At 41.8% G+C, this 22,663-nt stretch overlaps 1 protein-coding gene across 1 annotated transcript in view; it reads left to right on the plus strand.

Annotated features, from left to right (window-relative positions):
• The window catches only part of SNX10 (sorting nexin 10), a 38,184-nt gene that overhangs the window by 5,937 nt on the left and 9,584 nt on the right, over positions 1 to 22,663 (plus strand). Inside the window, exons 2-5 of the mRNA XM_075083106.1 lie at positions 11,495 to 11,550; positions 18,293 to 18,379; positions 20,427 to 20,527; positions 21,114 to 21,212. Coding sequence (XP_074939207.1) covers positions 11,527 to 11,550; positions 18,293 to 18,379; positions 20,427 to 20,527; positions 21,114 to 21,212 — 311 coding nt within the window. The 5' untranslated portion in view covers positions 11,495 to 11,526. The remainder of the gene's footprint in view (positions 1 to 11,494; positions 11,551 to 18,292; positions 18,380 to 20,426; positions 20,528 to 21,113; positions 21,213 to 22,663) is intronic.

The raw sequence follows: 22,663 nt of genomic DNA on the forward strand, positions 1-22,663 counted from the left end.
AAAGCAAATCATTCATTTGATATGAGATAAAACCCCTTGTCTCCCCCTTTCCAGGCGGATGAAGGTGGGAGTTGCTGTGAAGATGGTTGGGAAGGCAGCCAGGTGGCTGGCTTAAACAGTCCCTCCACCTCTCACACCACAAAACTGGATTTGGGCACTAGGGTCCAAGAATCAGAGAGGATTTATAGTGAAAATGTCCCTTTGGGGATTTTATGAAGAACTGTTTGAAGCAAATACTTGTGCAGAAATGAAGCCTTCCTAATCTGCTTGTCTGCAAGGAAGCTTTCTGACTGCTGTTTCACTCCTCATCGCAGGTAGATTTGGTAGGAAGGTCTGCTTGACCTGCTGGCCAGGAAAAGGCTGTCTACACTAGGTGTGTAGTCCAAGGCTGAATCTTAAAGTAGGGATGCAAGATTCTCTCCCCGCTGAGATCTTTTTCAGTGAGCTTTGCACAGCTGAACCACAGGGATTTAATGCAAACCCTGGTATGTAGGTGTTAATAATTCAGGTCAGTTTGCAAAGAAAGCATCCTGACTTTCTCAGGAAAACCACCCTTCAGTACATGCGCCAAGCCTTATGACTAATGCAAGATAACTGTAAAGAGAATTTGGAGTACTGTGGACTATCTTTAAGACAGCATAAAGGCAGTCATCAGGCTTCAGTCAACATACAGATTTTTACTTTCCTTTTTGCCATTACATATTTGAATTTAAGTAAAAGATTTGAAAAATAATAAGCTATCATCTAGCATATGGGTATAAGCAATGATCTTTCTTTTAGAAAAGATTCTTCCATATTCTCCAGGCTCTTCAGAGCCAGAGATCTTTGTCCAAGGCAAGTTTTGCATGTTAAATATCTTTTATTAAGACTAGCAAGTCTGCTTGAGAAGAACATGGCTTTAGGATGTGTAGCACCTCAGATTCATTGGAGGAGGGCTTGCAAACCTGAGAGCTCATTTCTTTTCTCAAGTATACTTCTAACCTGTCATATAAGGCACTGTCTCTGCTTACAGCAGTATGTTGCCTTGCTCTTAGACCATGACAGCGCTGACCGGTAGCATGTTTCTGAATGCTGTAGAGTTATTTTGTCCACCTGAGGATCACTACAGCTTCTGTCATTCTAACCTTGGGTGGCAATTGACTTGTCCTAGACATCTGAAACATAAGTCTGTTGGCAGCGTGGAAAATGGTAATTTGGTTTGGTGTATATGATTACCCATTGACTAGATTTCTAGCAAAGCTTAATTCTAAGCAATGCCATCTTTTCCCCATAAGCTCAGCGAAACCAGATAACTTTCAAACGTCAAATGACTTAATTCTCTCTTTAATGCAGATGAAATTCTTGTTTTTCAGCAGTCAGTTAATAGCTAGCTCTTATACTTACAAAAGTTGTGTTGTTTTTAGGCTAGATGACAACCATTCTCCTTCCTGTTCTCCTGCTAGACCTGTTTTACTAAACAGACCGTGTCGGGACGGACAGCACTATCCTTATAGAGTGCTTTCCAAGTATGTAAAGCACTTGCCCGTATATAAAGTGTTGCAGGATTTGAAACTCACCTATGAAGCGGAACACATTGTCAGTGATGGTTACTTCCCTCTTGGTTGGTGATAGCAACCCAATTGCATCAGTTCTGCGGAAGTTACTGGCAGTGACCAAGTAGGCCGGATACCCACAGCCAGGCTTTCCTCTGCAGGTTCCCAGCTGCAGGGCTCCGCATCATCTGGGCCATTCATTTCGCTGAGTTGCCTTGACTGAGGTTTCGTTCTGAGATGCGTGTGTAGTGCTGGACTGAAAAGCTGTTGTCCCTGCAGCATCATTGTGTTTCTGAAGAATGGTAGAGCTCTTTGTGGCTGTCAGGTCCCAGCAGCCATGTGACAGGTGGTTATTATGGATTTGCACGTAGGTCTGCAAAGTAGGTTTTCAAATACATCCATACATAATGTGTAGGTTTCAACTGGTTTAGCTAAAGGTGTGGTTATATAAATTGGCAATTTTTCTGTTTTAAGACTGGATTGTGCTTTTTTTTGGCCTCAAGTAAATATATTTGAGTGAACTTGGAATAAGCCTGTTGTGGTTTAACCCCGGTCAGCAACTAAGCACCACTTACTCACTCCCCCCTGGTGGGACGGGGGAGAGAATTGGAAGGGTAAAAGTGAGAGAGCACATGGGTTGAGATAGAGACAGTGTAACAGGTAAAGCAAAAGCTGCACGTGGAAGCAAAGCAAAACAAGGAATTAATTCTCTCCTTCCCATGGGCAGGCAGGTGTTCGGTCAACTCCAGGAAAGCAGGGCTCCATCACGCGTAACGGTTACTTGGGAAGACAAATGCCATTACTCCGAACATTCCTCCCTTCTTTCTTCTTCTCCCAGCTTCATATGCTGAGCATGACGCCATAGGGTATGCAATACCTCTTTGGCCAGTTGGGGTCAGCTGTCCTGGCTGTGCCCCCTCCCAGTTTCTTGTACACCCGGCAGGGCATGGGAAGCTGAAAAGGTCCTTGCCTAGTGTGAGCACTACTTAGCAACAACTAAAACATCAGTGTGTTATTAACATTATTCTCATCCTAAATCCAAAACACAGCTCTGTACCAACTACTAGGAAGAAAATTAACTCTATCGCGGGCGAAACTAGGACAAAGTGCGTTCTGCTCATTCAGACAGCACCTGCTCTGTAAGTGGGAAGTCTTTCTCCTGCTAAAGGCAGAAAAAGTCCTTCAGATTACTTAGTGGTCTACTTGAATTCATTGTTGGGAAAATATCATGTGGGTTTGGGTACTGCGAAAACAAGCTGTGGGATGTATTTGTTTTGCAGGGATGAAGTTTTCTACCTTTGCTCCTCTTGCTGCTTGACCTCGAGCCAGTGTTTGTTCTAGGATGGCTGGCAAGTCCTTCAACTTGGCTGTGATGGCAGAACAGTCAAACCCAAGTGCTGCTTTTCTTCTCTTCCTCCCATTTTTGTGTTTGTCATGTCTCCTGCTGTTCTCTCACAACTTCTGAAAGTTTTCCATACCAGAAATCTGCCTCCCATGCTGAGAGTGGGCTGATGCCGATCTTATGAAGTCATGGTGCAACAGTGTGCTCCATAATTGGGGTGAAAGTAACCAAATCACATCTTAACATTTAGTGGGCAGAAAAGAAATGAGAAGCAGAAAATCCAGGGATATGGGTAAATCACTGACTTTCAACCTGATTTTCTTATTGGTCAATCTCACGAAAAGTTCTGCTGGCCAAATGCTGTTTGCTCCTCAGAATTGTCTGTTTTAGTAATGAGTAACACTATTTAGAAGCTGTGTCCTTCCAAAATATTGTTTTCATGCCACTGGCACAGGCTAGCTCAGAAGGAGAACAAAGCCCATTGAACAAACAAGCTGCCCACTTGAAATCACTGTTAATACATTCTTAAATGGTTAATTTAACTGTTGATAGGTGCAGCTCATAAACTAGTGCAATATATGGATGCAGCTATGCAGACGCAACACCAGTAAGGTTTTGCAGTAACAATGGACCATCTGACTTGTTCTTTATGGGAAAAGAGCCTGAAGAGTGAATTGCCATTGTGTGAGAGACTGGATGGCTGATCCAACTGGACCATTTCAAGCATCCGTCGTGGGCTTGATCGACCTAAACCACCCAAGAAACACAACAGTTTGACCGGAGTTGATCAAAATGCGTTGTGAACATGCTGTATTGACTGCAATATTTTCTATCTTCCCCACAGTTTTGAGCTGCGGTTATAGAGAATGCTTAGGATCAGTCTGTTTCAGGATGTTATTACTTGACTCTTCATTTTATTTTTGACTGTATCTGTGCTTGGTCTTTCCCAGCCATCTCCCCAGATGCACATCATAAGACTGGGACTTCTAATTTTGTGGTTACGGCCAAGACTATTGCTTTTGCTTCACTTTCGTCTCTGGGGACAAGACCAAGCACTAGCACCTCCTAGATGGGACCAAGTGGTGTGTCATAAAAATAGCTCTTTTGGTAGAATAAGGAAATCCACAGCAGGAAGAAAGCCAAGCTAAAACACGTAGTGCTGTGTAACAGGAAATCAAGCAGCAGGGAAAAATCATATCGTAAATGAAAAGCATTTGAAATGACCAAAAAATGAAAAATTACTGGCACATGAGATTCAAAATGTTCCAGGGGGTGAGTCAGGAAGGAAAAGGTCAGGCAATGTCAGCGTTTGTGTTTGAGACACTGAAAAAGAAATGTTACAATAAGCCTGCATGGCACTTGCTGATTTTTGCTCTGCTTACTCAGCAGGAAAGAGGCAGCTGCCTTCAGCCCTTCTTTCCCCATAATAAGTAAAAATTAGTTATTACAGAGAGATACCTTGGTGAAGATAATATTTTTAGGGCAACATAATTTGATTTAATGTAATGCAATATTTAATTCCTGTAAGAAACATGAAGCTTTGGAAGAAAGAAAAACATACATTCTCTGAACATAAACCCTTCTTCAGAAGCAGCATTCAAGATTTTTATTAGGATTTTAATCAGTTTGCTGAAATGCTGATACTTCAGTGTCTATGTACAAATCCCTTCATTGTAATCCAGCTTGTAGAAACAACAACTGTCTAATGTGGTTTTTCTAACTGGCATCATATAAAAATACCAGGGGTGGTTTATCTGTCTATGCTTGTACATTGCTGGTTCTTGTTGGTGCATCTAACAAGATGTGCTGTGCACACGTAAACCATACATGTGTACATCTTCACTCATCACTTTTGTAACTAAACAGAACTTCGACTTGGAAAGTACTTGGGTACTATGTCAGCAAGTGATTTTAGCCTGGAAACTACTTGCTGCTTTCCCTTTGTTTTCACGGGTAGTTTTACTGCCAGTGGTATACCCTGTTTGTGTAAGTATTGGTATGCTACGAGCTGTAGTGCTTATCTGGTATTTTCCATGTTGAGTACAGCTACAGTTGAAGGATGGTTGAACTTGCCAGATTGCCAGTGTTGCTTCTGCTTCTGAAATCAGTTTTCCCTAGCTCAAGGGATCTTGGAAGTCCTCTTGAGCAAACACCCTTACTGGGACTTTACCTTGGAGGTCACCAACACTTCCCTTCAAAGACTGCCTTATCTCTTTGTCTTCTGAAAATGCCCTAGCAACAAAACCTGCAATTATTTACGCTATAAAATAATTTAGTGTAATTTAAACTACTTAGTATACACCATAGTGTTTGGAAAGAGTAGCAAAGGCAGGCTCACATGGCAGACCAGATTGACAGGCTGCCTCGAGGACACAGGAGCTAGAGCTGGAGGAGAATTTTGAGTGGTCCCCAGGTTGTCTGCAGAAGCTGTGTCGAGCATCAGCCCTGAGTAATAACTGATTACCATGATGACTCATGGACGTCATGACAGATTGACATGTGCTGTTCCTTCGGTGTCTTCACCCACAATTACCCTTTTCTAACCATTCCCTAAAAGCCCAGTCTACCAGCATTAGCCTTACTGGTATTGTCTTATGGGAGAAAAAGAAAGAAATGGTTGCTCTGGGATCAGCCACCCACCAAAACTGCAGAGTATACATGAAGTCCTTTGGTTGAGCATACCTCTGCAATTTGAGACTGAAGGAGAAAAGAAAAAAAAAAAAAGAGGAGAGTGAAGAAACATCTGATGCTCTCTCCTACTGTGAACAGATTTTTTAGTACTTCTTCCTTGTCTATCTTTAGGCTTTTAGAAGTTTCAGAGAGGCTTGGCATGTGAGTCATGTTGCTGTCCAGCAATATGGTATTAAGTTCATGCAATTCAAAGTGTGGTATAATACCAATATAATTGGAAATCTGTAACCCACACCTGACATGGCAGTCCATGTCATATATATATTTTGGAGGGGAGAGGTAAGTTCGTATGTTTAGTTAACTCTTCGATTCTTGCATTCCTCTGAAATGAATTATTCTTAATTTTTTTTAATGGACTGAATTAATTGTCTTGATAAAACAGGTCTCCATAACTAGGAAGATCGCAGCACAAAGGAATGGCTGGTTGGGGAAAAATGATAACATAGTGTTTAAAGAGGAGCTGTCTTGCACCTGCTGGCCATAAACAAGCATTTAGCAACCAAATGGAGGGAAATCCTGTAGGAAAAGAGTAGTTAACTAAGCATCTTGGCAGCGGTGGCTGGAAGTCAGAATTTCAAGGGCAGCCAGAAAGGCATGATATTTGGCAGTTCATTTCTACATAACGTTGTGGTTGGAGGGAAGGTGTGTGAATTCTGTCGGTGGTTTGGAAAGCTCTTGTTCTTTTAAAAACAATTTAGGCAGTGTCCTCATTTTTTGCTCAGCGGCAAAGTGATTCTGCTGCTACTGTAATACAGCACTGATGAAACAGGTACCTTGAGCTGGAAGGTGAGATGGATTTGCCCAAGGCGTACTTTATTTTGTTCACTTCATTAAGCAGTCTGCAGACATCTGAGCGCTGTGCAGAGCTGAGATGAAAATACTTATGTATTTCATATTTTTCTCACTGCTAATGAGCAGACCTTTACGGTGATTTGCTGAGGGAAGGTGGGGCTGGTAACCAGCAGGGCTGATGAAAGAATGAAGGATGCTCTGTGACCTGCACGGTCTAGTTTCAGTCCTCACCATCCTGTTCATGGACAGTGAGGGACAGAAGGGAACTCTTGACTCCTGTGATGAGCGCAGTCGAGTTGACCCCAGATATTAAACTGGACCAGGAGAAGTAGAAGGCATCAGCTTATGCTGAGGCTGCATTGCTGTGGACTGAGTGGAAGTCTGCTTGGGGAACAGCATTTGAATAATTGAATAATTTGAATGTTTACCGCCAACAAGAGCAGTAGTTCTGTGATGGCCACATACCTGATTCCTGTAAATGCCAGGATGTGTTATGATGTGGTGAGTTTGGTACCACAGAATATGGTACATTTTATATGTATAAATTTATGCCACCTATATATAGTTTTCACATTATTTTCTTCAAAGCTGAGGAATAAGTCCTCAGAATTTTGCCTGTTTCTTATACTCTGAGCTTCCAGTACAAGTCACCATCTAAGTCACTGCTGAACTAGAGGGACCTTTCTGCTGATATATATGGTACGGCTGGTCTTATGATTTCAGGCAGTTCTGTTCCATGAGAAAGTTAACATTGCTTTCTGCCACTCGTAATCGTTTCGTTTGAAACCTATAATAATATTTCATCCATGCTTCTGACTAGCTGTGAGCTAGTGCTAATTGGGGGTTTACCTCCTCCATTTCATACTCCCTTGGAACAGCAGTGGCACAGATGTCTCATGGGTCCTCTGCTTGGTGCAGGAGTTGCAGGAGATGCTCTTTCCCCAGCAGTGATGCTCCCTGCCAGTCACTGACCTTTCAGAATTAGTCCAGAACCTGAGGCTTCTGCAAATCCAATCAATGCTCCCCAAAAGAGTTTTGCATTATGCTATCCTGAATATAAGTACTACTTATGTTTTAGCATGGGATTATAGTCTCTTTTGAATTCTCCAGAGCTAGCATCTTATTTTATTATAGCTCTGTTCTTCATACGCTCCCCCTCCCACCATCGGTCCCTGTGTATGTATTTTCCTTACAAATCCGTACGGATGACTTGACTTTCACAAACATAGTGCGCTTGAGTGCACACAGGTATGTTCTGTGATAGTGAACTCCAGGTACGGATGCAGCTGAACTTTTACGGACTGTAGATTAGATTTCTTACGGTTTTTTTTTTTTTTGAGTGTTAAGGTAAGAAAAACATAAAATGCAGGGAAGATCTTTAAGTATATAGAGATTTAATTGTGATCTCTCCGTCACACTGAAGCCTTGAACAAAAGTTTCATTTGATACTGATGACGGGAACAACCTTGAAAGTGCATCTGAGGACTTTGCTTGTGACTGGATAGGACTTTCAATCATCACCAATGTCTAAAAATAAATCACTCTTCCCCATTAAACCTTGAATCTGGTCATTTAGTCATATGTTTAGAAATAATCAAAGGAGGGTGGATGGATAATTCTTGTAAAGATCAAAACTTATTGCTTGAGGGGAAACACTGGCAACACAGAATCTGTGAGCCCTCCCAGAGCAGACAAGAATATTGCGTAAGCCACTGCCCAGCAATGAGTGAAATCATAAAATTTCACTGTAAATAAACACAGCTACTAATGAGGTAGCTGGGAGGGCTCACATTTGTTTGAGCTGTTTTTGTAGCAAGTTGTCATGGTTTTTGTCTGTGGTACTGCTTAAGTTTTAATCTTTCAGTTTGGGGAATGTAGAGAAGAAGTTACTTCCTCCTTTAAGAGCACTCCATTTACATGATAAAAGGGTATTCCCAAGTAATATAAAAGAATTAGTTTTAATTTAGATATTAAAATATAAAATCAGCTCTATATGATGAAATAAAATGTAATACTTCACAGTGTTTATCTACTATCCCTAAGAAGAGCACTGGGGTTTATCTATTATACCTAAGAAAAACACTGCAGTACTTGTTTGGGGTTCTTCTCCCCCGCACCTGATTTCTACTTTTTTTTTTTTTTTGGTTAGGCTGCAGGAAGTATGGCAAGTCATCCTACGTAATCTTTTTGCTTTGGGTTGTTGTTGGCAGTTGTGGAGCCATTCCCTGGCGGTTTCATTGGTTATGCAATTAACAACTGTCAAAAATATGTACTGTAAGGAGCAGATGTTATATGAAGCTAAGTAATAATAATAAAAAAAAAAACCTTCAGTCTGATAATAGATCAGAAGCAGAACTAAAACTTACTCAAAGCAATGGGTTTTTTTCCCCCAGTCACAGCTGAAAGTATTTTATCAAAACTACAGATCTACCACTGCCTTTTTTGATTCTTTTTCCCAGCATTGGTTCATTTCTTTGTCAGTGGAATTTTTTTTTTTTTTAATGACTAGAGAGACCAGCAACCTTCTGTTTGTCTTCTGGAGGTAGCTGCTTCTATCACCGGTATTTTGGGTAGGGTTTTTCTAAAGATAAAAAGGCATCATCTTAAGCAGACAGTTGAACTGTTCTGCTTCAGTGACTTCTGCATGTGTTAAAGAAGTCCTAAAATACATATCATGCTAACAGCCAGAATACTGCATTCAGTATGTTTGTAAGTGGCAGAAGCATGACTGGGGCAATCCTGGACTTGCTGAGGCGTCTGTGGAAAGGGTAGCTTTGATGGGCTAGTATTTCCATTTTTTTCAAATTATTTGATAAGAAAAATTAAATATTTCAAATATTTTAGGAAGGTTTTTGGTGCTGAAATATTAATTTTAGTCATTAAATATGGCTGTTTGGAGTTTAAACTGTTCTTTCTAATCTGCACTAGCACATAACTCAGTCATTAGAAAGCAGAAGACAGAATGAAATGTGTTATTTCAGCCCTGTCATTCACTAACAGTGTCAGGAATGAGATATTTTGGGCTTGCATAATTTCTTACTTAAAGCAGTTAAGAGACAGGAAAGAGAGAGGCTGCAGAATCTGATAGAATAAAGAGAGATATATAATTGAAAAAAATTTTGAATTGCCATTTAAAAATCAAAACCACATTGAAGCAGAGCAGAAAGGGGGGGGAAGCCCCAAAACTATATAGGTTTACAGCTGCAGAAACCGCCCTTCTTCTAACAGCCCGAGCCCTGCACAATGTTTTCTGTGGTGTGGGCTTGTGCTTGCGTGAGAGCTAAAGCCATTTACTGCCACCAAAAGGAAAGCTCCTCACAGACGTCTGTATCAGCAGCAGTTACAGCTGATGAGCCAAATTCTCGCTGACCTGCTTGGTACCAACTGCGAGGCAGAGCCTGTGCAGCAAGGAGTGCTGAAGTGCTCTTCTATGCCTTCAGCCCTGAGCATATATACCAGTTAAACATAAACACATTGAGCAAAAACCCCAAAAAACTTTTTGGGAGTGTTCAATAGTCCTCTGTGTTTTTTATCAGTGCAACCCTAGCTACAGAAGCGAAATGGTGGCCTTATCTTTATGGAGACTAGAACCGTACTGGTGGCTCCGTTTAGGATGTCTAAAGTCCTGTGCACAGACATCTCTATTTGGAGACAGAGTATCCTATTTTGATATAACTAAGCCTATAGAAATTTGACAAAGATGTGTTTGTTCCAAAATAATTTCCCGGTCAAAGAAATATATGTGTGCTTATCTTTGTGCTCTGTTTTACTGAAATAGGTGGAGCTGTATTTTGAAAGTTAGGCATGTTTGTAAGAGGCATTGGGCAGCGGTGGGTGTCTAGGAGTCCTTAGCTGGCCTTGACCTAAATATGTAGTTATATACTAACAAGAGCTAACCTAACTAACGCTGTATCGCTAAACCTTAGCAAACCACTCCAAAGGTGTAGCCATGTGTCTTCCCTAGTCACATACAAACATTTTGCAGCCAGCTGACCACAGCTGCCAAGGATTGCCCAAGAAAGCTGCAAATCCACCTTTTCCAATGCAAGGTGCCCACCCAGAGAGATGCGTGGGAGGATTTTGCCCAGCTTCTCCTGCTTGAGTAGCATCCATCCTGACCATGGGGCCAGCGCGGGGGGCCATACTCCTGGGTGATGGGGGGATCCTGCTTGGGTCCTCTCGGTTTGGAGAGAGGACGCTGTTTTTTAAAAGCTGAGGAGGCAATAGGACGGTCTTGTAGGTGGGGCTCAATGCAGGTGTTAGCTGGCAGTGGCTGGATGGCATGTGGGAGAGGTAAAGGGGAAAGGCAAATTGCAAATCTGTTTCCCATGGTGGTTGCTTTTCGGCAGGCGGCATGTATGTAAGTTGTCAAGTGAGTAAAGCTGCCCTGCTGTTCCCGTGTGGGTACCTGTCCTGAGCGAACCAGCTGGTTTACGGGACTGCAGAGGTAGTTAAAATTTTTTTTTCTGGGGGGACTTCCAGTGAAAGAGTAGGTTTAAAACATAAGTTAATGACGGGATTTTTGATTTGGTCTAATTATAAGCAACCCTTCATGAGGTTTTAAAACCATGGACACAATGAAATTTAGCCTGAGTTGCAGCTGGCCTGCAGGATCAAAACAGTTTGTTTCTCTGCTTATCTCCGTTTCAGAGAAACGGTTGAAAGGGGCTTTTGATTCTGCTGACTCAGAGGTTTTAGTGTCTCTGGACCTCAGCTGCAGTCACGCAGGCGTGTTCTTGGGTGCCTGAGAGCAAGGTTCAGGCAGCACTGCCTCGGCTGTGTTTGTGCGCTGGGGGTGCACAGTGGGGAGCTGTTGGGAGGTGGGTGCAAGGATGACCCCCGGGGAGGCTCTTGGAGCAATGAACAAAAGTGCTGAATACCAAAGATGGACAAGCATCACTGGGCTGTCATGTACAACAAATATCTCCAGAAGGGAACTAACCTAGTGCTTCTAAAATGGGATTTTCTGGTTTTTTTTAAATGAATGAATTCTTTGATGTAGTTAATGCAAACATGTTTTCTGGTATATATGACACTGAGCCTGGCTATTTCCACTGTCTACTAATGTCCAGCAAAGGTGATAAAGACCTTCAAATAACTACTAAATGCCAATCTGATGTCTGTTTTGTCTTTTCAGGTTGATTTTTATTTTAATACAAACCAGTGAGGATGACACCAAAACATGAAAAACAAGTAAGTCATGTCTAAGCTTTAATAAAAAAGGATTCTAGTTTGGTGGTAGATGCTTTAATTGACAGGCTACGGAATATTCTGCAGTGATGCAGTGCCAGTTCCTTCTGTTAAAGTTTGATGGAAGAATCAAATATTCATTGGATCAGAGAGAAGGAGAGTAAGTGACTCTCTGCATAAAGAGCTCAGACACTGAGACAGGAGAGAAAGACTTGGATTTCAGTCTTCTCTCCATCAGTCTTCAGGTATTTTGTAGGACAGTGGTTGGAGCTGGGTCTGAACTCTGATTAGCAGATGCACACCACAAGAATCACACTTGGACCTTCTTTTCAGCTCAGGCTTAATGAACATTACAAGTTTCAACAAATTATTTTGTCTCAGCTGTTAGTCTCTTGTCATCCTTACTACTCGGCATGCGTGGAGTGAAGATGCCCCACATCCTTTGTGGTTGATCCTTTTACTAATAGGCAACCTGATAGGTATTCTCGTTTAAGCCTAGCCATCAACTAAGTACCACACGGCTGCTTGCTCATTGACCCCCTGGTGGGATGGGGGAGAGAAGTGGAAGAGCAGAAGTAAGCAAACTCATGGGTTGAGTTAAAAACAACTTAATAATTGAAATAAAATAAAGTAAAATAGTAGTAATAATAATAATATACGAAGTAAGTGATGCACAATACAATTGCATACCACCCACTGACTTATGTCCAGCTGGTCCCCCAAACAGTGATCACTGTCCTCTGGCCAGCTCCCCTGCCAGTTTATATACTGAGCATGATGCCATATGGTATGGAATAGCCCTTTGGCCAGTTGGGGTTGGCTGTCCGGGCTGTGCCCCCTCCCAGCTTCCTGTGCACCTCCTCGCTGGCAGAGAATGGGAAGCTGGTAAGTCCTCAACTAGAGTAAGCACTGCTTAGCAACAACTAAAACATCAGTGTGTTATCAACATTATTCTAATCCTAAATCCAAAACACAGCTCTATACCAGCTCCTAGGAAGAAAATTAACTCTATCCCAACTGAAACCAGGACAATGGGAAACTATTTTCCTTGGAAGCTTTGTGGAAAATGACTCTGGCGGTTATTGACTAATCAGATGTGTAACAGTGGCACCATGGAGCATGAGTTCATCACCTGATTTGGTCCTGAGCACAGAGATTTGAATTAAGATGCAGCTGGAATGATTAAAGCAAATAATCAACTCATGCAAGATTATTTTTATTCCTCCTCCTTGTGGTGGATTTTTTTCCCATATTAAAAATAGATATTTCCATGTCAGATTTCCTTATTTTCCTAGTAGGAAAATGTTAACAAGAGACTTCTCAGAAACACAGTTTTTGTGGTCAAATTCTATATAGTAGAGCTTCTGGCTTATACTTGTCTCTGAGTGATCCATTGCATTATGCAGAAATATTTCCAACAGGAGAAGGGCGGGAGTGGGGGGAGAGGAAGACTTCTTATGTCTGCTTTAGCTGCTTTTATAGTGTATTCTTCCTTTTGAGGCAAATCCAAATGTGAACAGTTTTCAATGCTTGTATCTACCTCAGTGCTGCCCTTTTCCCCTGCTGTCAGCACTCGTGTTCTTTGCATGGGACTGTAATCATGAGGGAGTAGGTGTAAACTAGGTTTGGGGGTCACTTTGGCCATTTTGACATTTATGTCTGACACTAACTACTTGGGCTGCTCCAGGCCTTGAGGACAGGGTAGCAAAATGCCATGGTGCTATGCCTAAACTGGCTGCCTTAGCCAGGAGTTAAAAGGCACGTCCAGCCAGAGACGCTGCTCTGCTGATTCCTGCTTGTTAGGTAGTTATGACTACTTTTTGTAGTAGTTATGACTGATTTTGGGGCAGATTTGAAGTTCTTAATGAAGACGTATCCTGGTTTAACCCCAGTTGGCAACCAAGTACCACACAGTTGCTCACTCACCCTCCCCCCCATGGTGGGATGGGGAGGGAATCTGAAGAGCAAAAGTAAGAAAATTCATGTGTTGAGATAAGAACAGTTTAATAATTGAAGTAAAATAATAATAAAAATTGTAATGAAAAGGAAAATAACAAAAGAGAAAGAAAGGAACAAAAGCCAGGAAAAACAAGTGATGTAACTGCTCACCACCCACTGATTTATGTCCAGCTGGTCCCCCAAACAGTGATCACTGTCCTCTGGCCAGCTCCCCTGCCAGTTTATATACTGAGCATGATGCCATATGGTATGGAATAGCCCTTTGGCCAGTTGGGGTTGGCTGTCCGGGCTGTGCCCCCTCCCAGCTTCCTGTGCACCTCCTCGCTGGCAGAGAATGGGAAGCTGGTAAGTCCTCAACTAGAGTAAGCACTGCTTAGCAACAACTAAAACATCAGTGTGTTATCAACATTATTCTAATCCTAAATCCAAAACACAGCTCTATACCAGCTCCTAGGAAGAAAATTAACTCTATCCTAGCCAGAACGAGGATGGGATGTTTGGGCTGGTGTGGCGGCTGCTGGGCTCCATTTCAAAGCTATAGCACTAGCAGTTTGGATAGGAAATGCTTACTTATGAGTTTAGCAGTTTCCAAGGAGAAGGAATAAATGGAGATACCACTTTTTCCAGTAGCTTTCTGCTGAGTCTGTATTGTTCCCAGTGCAACAGGCCACCACGACGAAGCTTGGATACTTTGAAGTGTCAGCAGTAAGTTCTGGTTTTGATACAATTGTTGCACTTAAGTGTTACAGGACACACATTATTCTTGAATGCATGATGGACATGTGTGTATTGTGCCCCTCAATTGAAAAAAAAAAGAAAAAACACAAACAAAAACCCCAACCAACCAAAAACCCCAGAAAACAAAAAGGGAAAGTATATATAATGTGGCATAATAGCTAGATATGCAATTCTGGAAAAACCAAGCAGAACTGGGTGGGGTAGAAGATACCTTGAGAAAGATTGCAGCTGACAAAAGTAAAAAGTCCCTGAAACCTTGGCTCTTTTCAGGCTCTGCTTCTCAGCTTGTGCAGCTGGACTGCAATGCAGTCTTGTGAGAAAAGATGAAGTTAGTCTTCATGTGGGTTGTGGGAGGAAGAGGTCAGCCTCCAGTCCATTAGGTGAACAGTGCATTACTTGAAGATAGACATGCCTACTGAGAGTATCCTAAGTTTTATAGCAAGATGGGGAGGGAATGGAATATATATGGAGGAGAAAGGCATTTGTTACCCAAAACTGCTGTAATCTGGTGACTGTGACCAGTGAACAGAGCAGAGCAGAACAGACTGAGCACACAGCAGCAATCTCCCAGAGAAATATTATTCCTAACCTAGCTCTGCTTGGACCCTAGCATAGCCTATATGTGAATATTGGCCTTTACAAGCCTACTTTTATAGGGAAAGGGAGGCATAAGCACCTTTTCTAGAAGTGTATCTGCAAGTACACTGGGCATTTAGGGCTGCTTTGATTAAATCAATGTTGTTGTCCCAGTGGGGTCATGTATCCTGGAGAAGGCTTAAAGGTCAAAAGAGAAGGGATAGTCTACATCTGCAATGCCAATGTTTCAGAACAGCAGAAACTATAGTGGGAATTGGGATTAACGCTTCCTGGATTCAAGACCTTTATAGAGGAAGTAACCAGAGATCTTGAGAAAGGCTGTACATTTTTGGTTTTGTTTTCTAGTTGCTTAATGTTTTCTTGCTTCATTCTGAACTCATTATTGGTAATCTTAGGTAAATAAAGGGGAAAAAAAAAATAAACAACAAGTGTTCTGCTGAAATCCCAGTTTCAAATCAGAGCTGACACTGACTGTGCATGAGGGCTGCAGTTTGCAGAGGTGCTCTGCTGTACTGCAGATCATTTTTACTCTTGGCTCAGTGCTATTCTGCCTAGACACCTGCCTGCCACAGTGTGTGGCAGGTCTCCTTTCTTCTATAGGTAGTCTGGAGGGTGTTTGACTTCCTCAGTATTGAAACTCAGTGACTAATTGGAAATTAAAAGTGTACAGGTGTGGTTTTTTTGTGTGTGTGAATCATGTAGTCTATAATGATTTGCAAGGCACCCTGTAGCTAACCCCCAGCATATCAAATAGTAACTTTTAATCATAATACTTTGGTATAACAGAGGTTGAAAGAAGCATTTTACTTCAAAGATTGATTTGGTTCTGTACAAAGGAGAGGGTTACAGAATGTTACTTGGAAATGAAGTGATTTGGGGAAGCGGGACGAAAGGGAGGTCAGTGAGAAGTTGGTGCGGCAGTAGGTAAGAGGAGGGGGACTGAGGTTAGAGTATGAGCAGGCTACCTGCAGTTGTCACTTCTGGGCTGCAGCAGTTGGAGGGAAGAGGAGAGCAGAGTTCCGTTTGAAGCTTTCTGGCATAACCCCTCTCCTTCCACTTGCAGGACTGATGCATTTAGTCTTCAGGAAAGAAAAGGAAGTATGTTTAGAAGTGGTTGCAGCTCTGGGGAAGAGTGGGTCACGGGGAAATAGGAGGCTGAGGAAGACAAAAACTTGGGAAAATGTAAGACTATGGCTATGAAAAGATCTTAGAGTGGGTCTGAAAGCATACTATATCTATACACGTATGCTAAATAGGATAGATGGTGAGGCAGGTGGAAAAAAGCAACCAAAAAATGGTTTACCTCTCCTTTGTTCAGCACATTGCTCAGGATCTACCCAGGAGGGGGAATAACTTTCTCATGTCTCCCACCAGCGTTTTTGTAAAAGTAAAGGTGTGACCCTGAGCTGGTAGAAGTATTACAGCTCTGTTCATTTGTTTCTCTTGTGCTACATTGGCTTGGGGTTAAAAAGCTGCAGTGGAGAATCACGCCTCTGGTCTCTGGTGCTCTTCTGCAAGGAAAGAAACGGCAGAGGTGGTGGGAGCCTTTCAAACAGGTTTTCTTTGGCAAGGTACTCATGACACACACCAAAAGTGTATCCAGCAATAATGCAGAAAAGACCCCAGCGACTACGAGCTGGGCTGAGATAAAACCATGGGCTGTATCCAACCATCAGGCCACATGCCTCCCATCCCTGAAGCAGTACTGCCTGGAAATCGGAGTGGTAAACGATGTAATCAAGACCGTGAACACCTCCCTGACATGTACAGAGTGCAACGACTGTTCAGGGAAAAAAAAAATCTTTTCCCTTCAAGGTTGTCATTGTTCTGCTGTCAGTCTTGTGAAGGTTGCTGTTGGTGGCACACTGAAGCGTGCGTGGTGGTGGGGAAAAGACTTGGCTGAAGAGTAAGGTTTTATTTCTGACATCTGTGGTTTGAGCATGGAGTGACACATTTTGAGAGCTTTCTACTTCAAGATTTCTTGATTTACGCAATGATATACCAAAAAAACATGTTAGTTACCAGAGACACTGTCCTTCCACAGTCTCCTGTACCTGGAGATCTTGTGCAGTGCCTTCCTTTCAGGGGGAATGTAACTAGAACTTAAAATTATATGCTTTTCTTTAACTGAGCCATTAAGTGGTTGACTTAGCCCTTTGGGTGAATAGCTTGCTTAAGCAACTGAAGTAGGCCAGCTTATTTGTTTGCTTGGGAAATAACAGGTAGTTGGCACACTTTCAACCTTTGTATTTTAAAGGAACTTTTTCCATCTTAGTATGAGCATACAGATTTAGCTGTAAAGGCATTTTGGTTTGGTTTGGTTTTGTGGGTGGTTTTTTGTTGTTGTTTGTTTTCGTATTTGTTTTTGTTTAAAACCCAGTACCAGTTTTTACATGGTCACTGAGGATACTCAGAAGCATTTAATTCTTCAGCATCTTCCTATTAGTGATGCCCAGTTACATTACAGTAATGCCCACAGGCCTCTCATGCTCCTTTGGGACCTGAATAAATGTAGGAATTACAAGGAAATAGGCTAGATATGACGACTGCTACAACAAAGACTCTATACTGTTGTCCTCTGAAAATGGGGAATTACGCTCTGCAGTGCAGCTGTGTTGCTTCCTTGGGCAGGTTGATGGACAGACTGGAACCAAAGTGCCCAGGTCCTATATCCTTGGCTGTACTCTGTGGCTTAAGTTCCTGGTGTATCAGGAAGGATATACAGCAGAGGGGGAGGATTCATCTCCTTCCACACAGCATCTGGGACACTGGGCTTGAGACCTTGATTCCCTGTGTCAAATCTGTGACTGGGGCAATTAATAGTGGTACATCCTTTTCCACTGGGCTGGAGCAAGTCATTTGGGGTGTAGATAAAGGCAGTTTTTCAGTTCCTTGTGGAGATACCAAGCACTTACCTCAGATCCCTGAGTCTATGGGTATAAATACTTGATTTAAAAGAATATAGATAAAACAGCAAAAAGAAATATAGAAGCAAATAAATTGTTATATATAAGTATTGGGTAGTTGGAGCAGGTTTAAAACACATTCTTTATGAATGTTGATTAATTACAAGGGTGGGAGAAGCCTAACATACCTGCCTAGTTCTCTCTGACATGGGTGACTTTGATTGTTAGGTTTTTATTTTGTGGCTACTGAGTTCACCAAACCTCCCATGCATGAAATATGTATGAATTTTCACAGTATTGCTTAATATGAAATATCCCTTTTCAGCTAGCAGTCTGGCAAAAAATTTCCCAGACATGTGGTGGAGTGCAGATGATTCATTGCTCTTTGCTTCTCCTTTTATAGGGTTGCAAAATTCAATAAAACAGCAGTTCAGCTTTTAATCTGAGCACAGTAGTTTGTGGAAGAGCAGAGCAATCAAGAGAGTCTTTCAGGCTGCCTTTGTCTTTGGAAATTAATTGCTTGATTTTTTATTATGCGCTTGCAGGAATTTGTAACTGTCTTGGTGCGAGACCCCAGGACACAGAAAGAAGACTCATGGCATTCCTACGTAGATTATGAGATATTTATTCACGTAAGTATCAAAATGTCAGCATAGATTCTTTGGGCTCTTACTGCTGTTTCTGTCCAAGCCAGGGTTCTCTTTGGGGTATTAATGGAATTTCTTTATACCACTTCTGGGAGGCTGGAGGCTATTTTCTTCCTTTTAATGACTGAGATGCACTGGAACAGGTAGGGTGGGTTGGCCAAAGGCCGTGTAGAAGGTCTGGCAGAGCTGGGAGTTGAACCTGGTATTGTGTTCACATGTGCACTGCACAATATCTTGCAGCAGAGACTCTTAGCTTTATTTGTCAACTAGAAGACTGTCATAGTCAGTGATATGTTACCATTATAGAAGAATTTTGATTTTAGATATTAATGGGAAAACAACTTTCTTTTCAAGGAATTGTCTGGTTATTTGTACTTTAAGTTCTCCTCAGTTCTTCTTTTTCTCATGTTATTTGGTTCTCGCAATGTGGTTGTTTTCACTGTACCTTGACATTGATATTATGCTACTTTAGTGGTGCTTGGGTATGTCAAGTAACTACCTTTGGGTTTATGATTGTAGTCTACCATATGTTAATGGGAGTGCACTGAGAATTATGGTTCTCATGTGTCTTAAATCTACCCTATACATAATTTTGTTTTGTTGATTATTCTTCTTTGGTGGATGACATATAGAAGGAGTTATCCTAATTTCCCAAACCTTGACCCAGGGATTTTAATTGCAATGTAAAAACAATTTTTGTGAGGTGTATCTGCTATCAGGTGAAGAATTTGAGAGCACGGAGTCACATGGTTAATGCTTGGCTCAAGATCAAAAGCTGTTCCTTCCTGTGTTGGGAGAGTTAAGCATTCAGCATAATGAGAGCAAGCAGTCAAGTGATGGCTTATTAAATGTCCATCGTGACAAGTGCTTCTCTCCTGTGTGGCAATCAGAGCTGTGAAATGTTTATGTTTTGCAATGTGGTTTAGGTACTGGTTCCAAAGCAATTATATTTTTGACTCTGGTAAATAGAAATTCTGTAGATTTGGCGGGGTGGGTGCTGTATTATGGTTTCACAGGCATCGGTGCTTCTGAATAGAAGTAACATTACTGGCTTTATCAGTGACTGCTAAGTTGGGGTGATGCCATTTAGAGCCAGTGGTACATGACTCAGCAAGGGGCATCTCTGAAGCTGACAAGCATCAGCTCAGCTTCTTACTAGCGCAATGCCAGGGCTTTCAGAGACCAAGTCTCTAGGTAAGTCCTACCATCCAGGCTTCTCAGTGGATTCAAAACCTTGGGTCTGGCAGGCTCTTAGACCAGCTGGGTTCCCCTTTGTCCTCCTAGAGCATTTGGCTTCTTAAACTGTGAGCTACCCCAGATACTCTTCCAGAAAGCTGGCGTCTTTGGGCCCTCTAAAATGTGCATCATGCGGCTGGCTCGGAGGCATATGGCGCCTGGCAGGCGATTGAGGGTGGATTGGACTGCAGGCAGATTTATAAGGGACTCCTGTCTGGTAGATGACGTTTCATCTAAATGTATGCTCCACAGGAGAATTTGGCAAAAGCATTTAATTTCTGTGAATTGTTTCTCTTTTGATGAATTGGCATTTTTCTAGTGAGCTAATAGTGTTCTGTGGGAAAACTTCCAAATGCTGCTACATGCAGAGAGCAGTCACATTGGTTTATTTGATTTGATTTAAGTAGGTTTGCACACTGGAAGAACTCTATGTAGCTGTTTGCAGGATTATAACTAGAATAGCTAAATATGATTTTTTTTCCCCCTGGAAAGATTGGTGTTATCTGCTGAAACTTTTTTCTGAGATCTTTTTCCCTGTTACTGCAAGTTGTACCATAATCCAGAAATCTTGCTTTTAAAAAGAAAAAACACTGAAAAATATTTCCCTGAGAAAGCAGTAGAAACTGTCACCAGTCCTATCTGAAATGATAAAGCACAGTCCTTAACCTAAACTGAATTAATGTCAAGCTTTCCACTGGTGTCTCAGGGATTAGCATCTTGGATATGGTTTTAATACCATGCCTGCACTTTAGCTTAAGCTGATTTACAAAGTAAAATGTTTTTTATTCCCCAACAGACAAACAGTATGTGCTTTACAAGGAAAACATCCTGTGTTAGACGACGCTTTCGAGAATTTGTTTGGCTTCGGCAGAGGCTTCAGAGCAATGCAGTACTTATGTGAGCAACTTTATATATGGCTATTTAATAATCTGTCAATCATGGAAGGGGAGGATTGTTTCATCTTAATTCTGAGAATTACAGAAATGAGAGCTGGAGCATGTCCTGTGTGTCTTACTAGCACAAGTTTAACTCCGTACAAGGCATTTTCTCTTCTTTAAATCCAGAAGAATGGGGTTTGTACTAATACCCTTTGTTTGTTGTGCCTCCCTGTAATTTGTAACAGATTTGATCTGTTTCCTTTTGCTATGCACAGGTAACAGAAATAGCAGTCTAGCATAGGTGTACCTACCTCCTTTCTGCGCTTTTAGCATGTGCATAGGTTCTGCAAGGCCCATAACAGACCCAGCCAGACATGCATAAAGGCTTAACAAATGAACCAGAAAAATTAGATGAATTTATTTTTCCCCTTGAGATGTGTGAGAAGCCCTCTCAGTTCTCAACCTTGTGTTCCTAAATTCAATTTCATGAGCTTCTAGAACATGACCTGTGATTTTCACATACTCGGGGTTGGCATTTGCTTATGGCATTTTTCTCCGCTATTTCAGATTGGTTTTAACTGTGTATTTGCTTCTTGTTTATAAAGACAGCTACCTGAACTGCCATCTAAAACTCCCTTTTTCAATATGAACAATCCTCATCACGTCAACCATCGCCGGCAGGGTCTGCAAGAATTCCTGGAAAAGTAAGTACAGTCTTTCCTAGAGATGTTGGCATTTCTATGATGTCATCAGTTTTCTGGTTTAAAATAGCTCATCTCTGGTACTCGAGAGCCACCCTGTGGTCATCTGTACATGTTACACATTTGGTTCTATTTTTTGTTTGTACAGTCATATTTCATACACATGACTTCAGCTCTATTGGTTATAAGGAAACTTTGACTATGGCTTTTCCATTGTGTTTCACTGCATTGGTTATAAATAATAATTTTTGATTTATGTCACTTTGCAGTTGTGTACAAGGGTGGGAGATCTTTCACCATGATGTCTATTTCTACCTTTCAAGAGTGAGCTAGGTATCCTCATACAAAGAAACAGACTTCTCTCCCTCTTTATGTTTATGGAAAATCAGTGTCTTTGAGGGCAAAACCCCTGGGAGCCTGGGAAAATTCTGTAGCGAGATCTCCTAACACAGATATTGCTTATAATGCAAATTACTTTGTTTACCAGTCCCATTAACATAAACAAGCTTTAGCAGCTGTGACCATTTTCAGTACAGCTGCAATCTGTATAAAATCATTCATCAGGGTTAGCTAGAGTCGGGCCTGCATTACAAGGGAGTCCTGTATGAGTTTCAGTACTGCATCCCTCAGTCCTGCTGCTGTAATCACTTCACCTTCTGCAGTGGCAGAGATCCTATTGGTGTAATTTTCTGCTTTCTCTGCCATTCTTGTAGTACCCTGTCACTGCAGGTGTGAGAGCAGGGTGCTCATAGCTGCTGGCGCAGGAATTGTGCATATATTTGCAGGCTCTCTTTAGCCACTGCTCCGGGTAAGGGCACGGTAGGACACTGTGCGTAGTGACTATTCATCTTCCTTCAGTATCAGTGTTTCCATAAATGAGAACTGCATAAGCAAACGGAAAAAGGAAATCATTTAATTAGGCTTTAAGAATTGTGGTCAGTGGGTAGAAGAATATTGGACCCACTATTTTTCCAGTAAATTTATTATAATTATAAGCCTCCCTAACAGACATTGGTCCTGAGGCATATTTGTTAGGCTTAACAGCTGTATGTACAGTTATATGAGATCTGTGGCCAAAAGTATAGCCAATAAGTACTGGTTGAAGCCATGTGAGTCAGGGAAGGGAAAGCAGAAAAGGGTCAGAGGGTTTTTTCTGCACCTCGAGAAAGGACAGTGAAATAGAGTGACTATGCTTATAGAAGAGATAACATTAATGGTCATACAAAGAGTGTGGTAGTTCAGGTCCTGAGTCTGAGCAGTTCTGGCTTAGCTATGCTGCCCCGTGGAGTAGTGAGTTTCCAAAATAACTCTCATTTTAAAATGGCAAAGAGGCCAATCTGGTAACAAGGTACGGTATTTCGCCATCGACAATATTTACAACCACTGTCTATGCTTCAGAAGGTAAAACACAGAGGCAGATTCTCTTAAATGTATCCTCACTCTCCAATTTTGTG

The sequence above is a fragment of the Phalacrocorax aristotelis genome, chromosome 2, assembly GCF_949628215.1.
Source record: "Phalacrocorax aristotelis chromosome 2, bGulAri2.1, whole genome shotgun sequence".
In the NCBI taxonomy this organism is placed as follows: domain Eukaryota; kingdom Metazoa; phylum Chordata; class Aves; order Suliformes; family Phalacrocoracidae; genus Phalacrocorax; species Phalacrocorax aristotelis.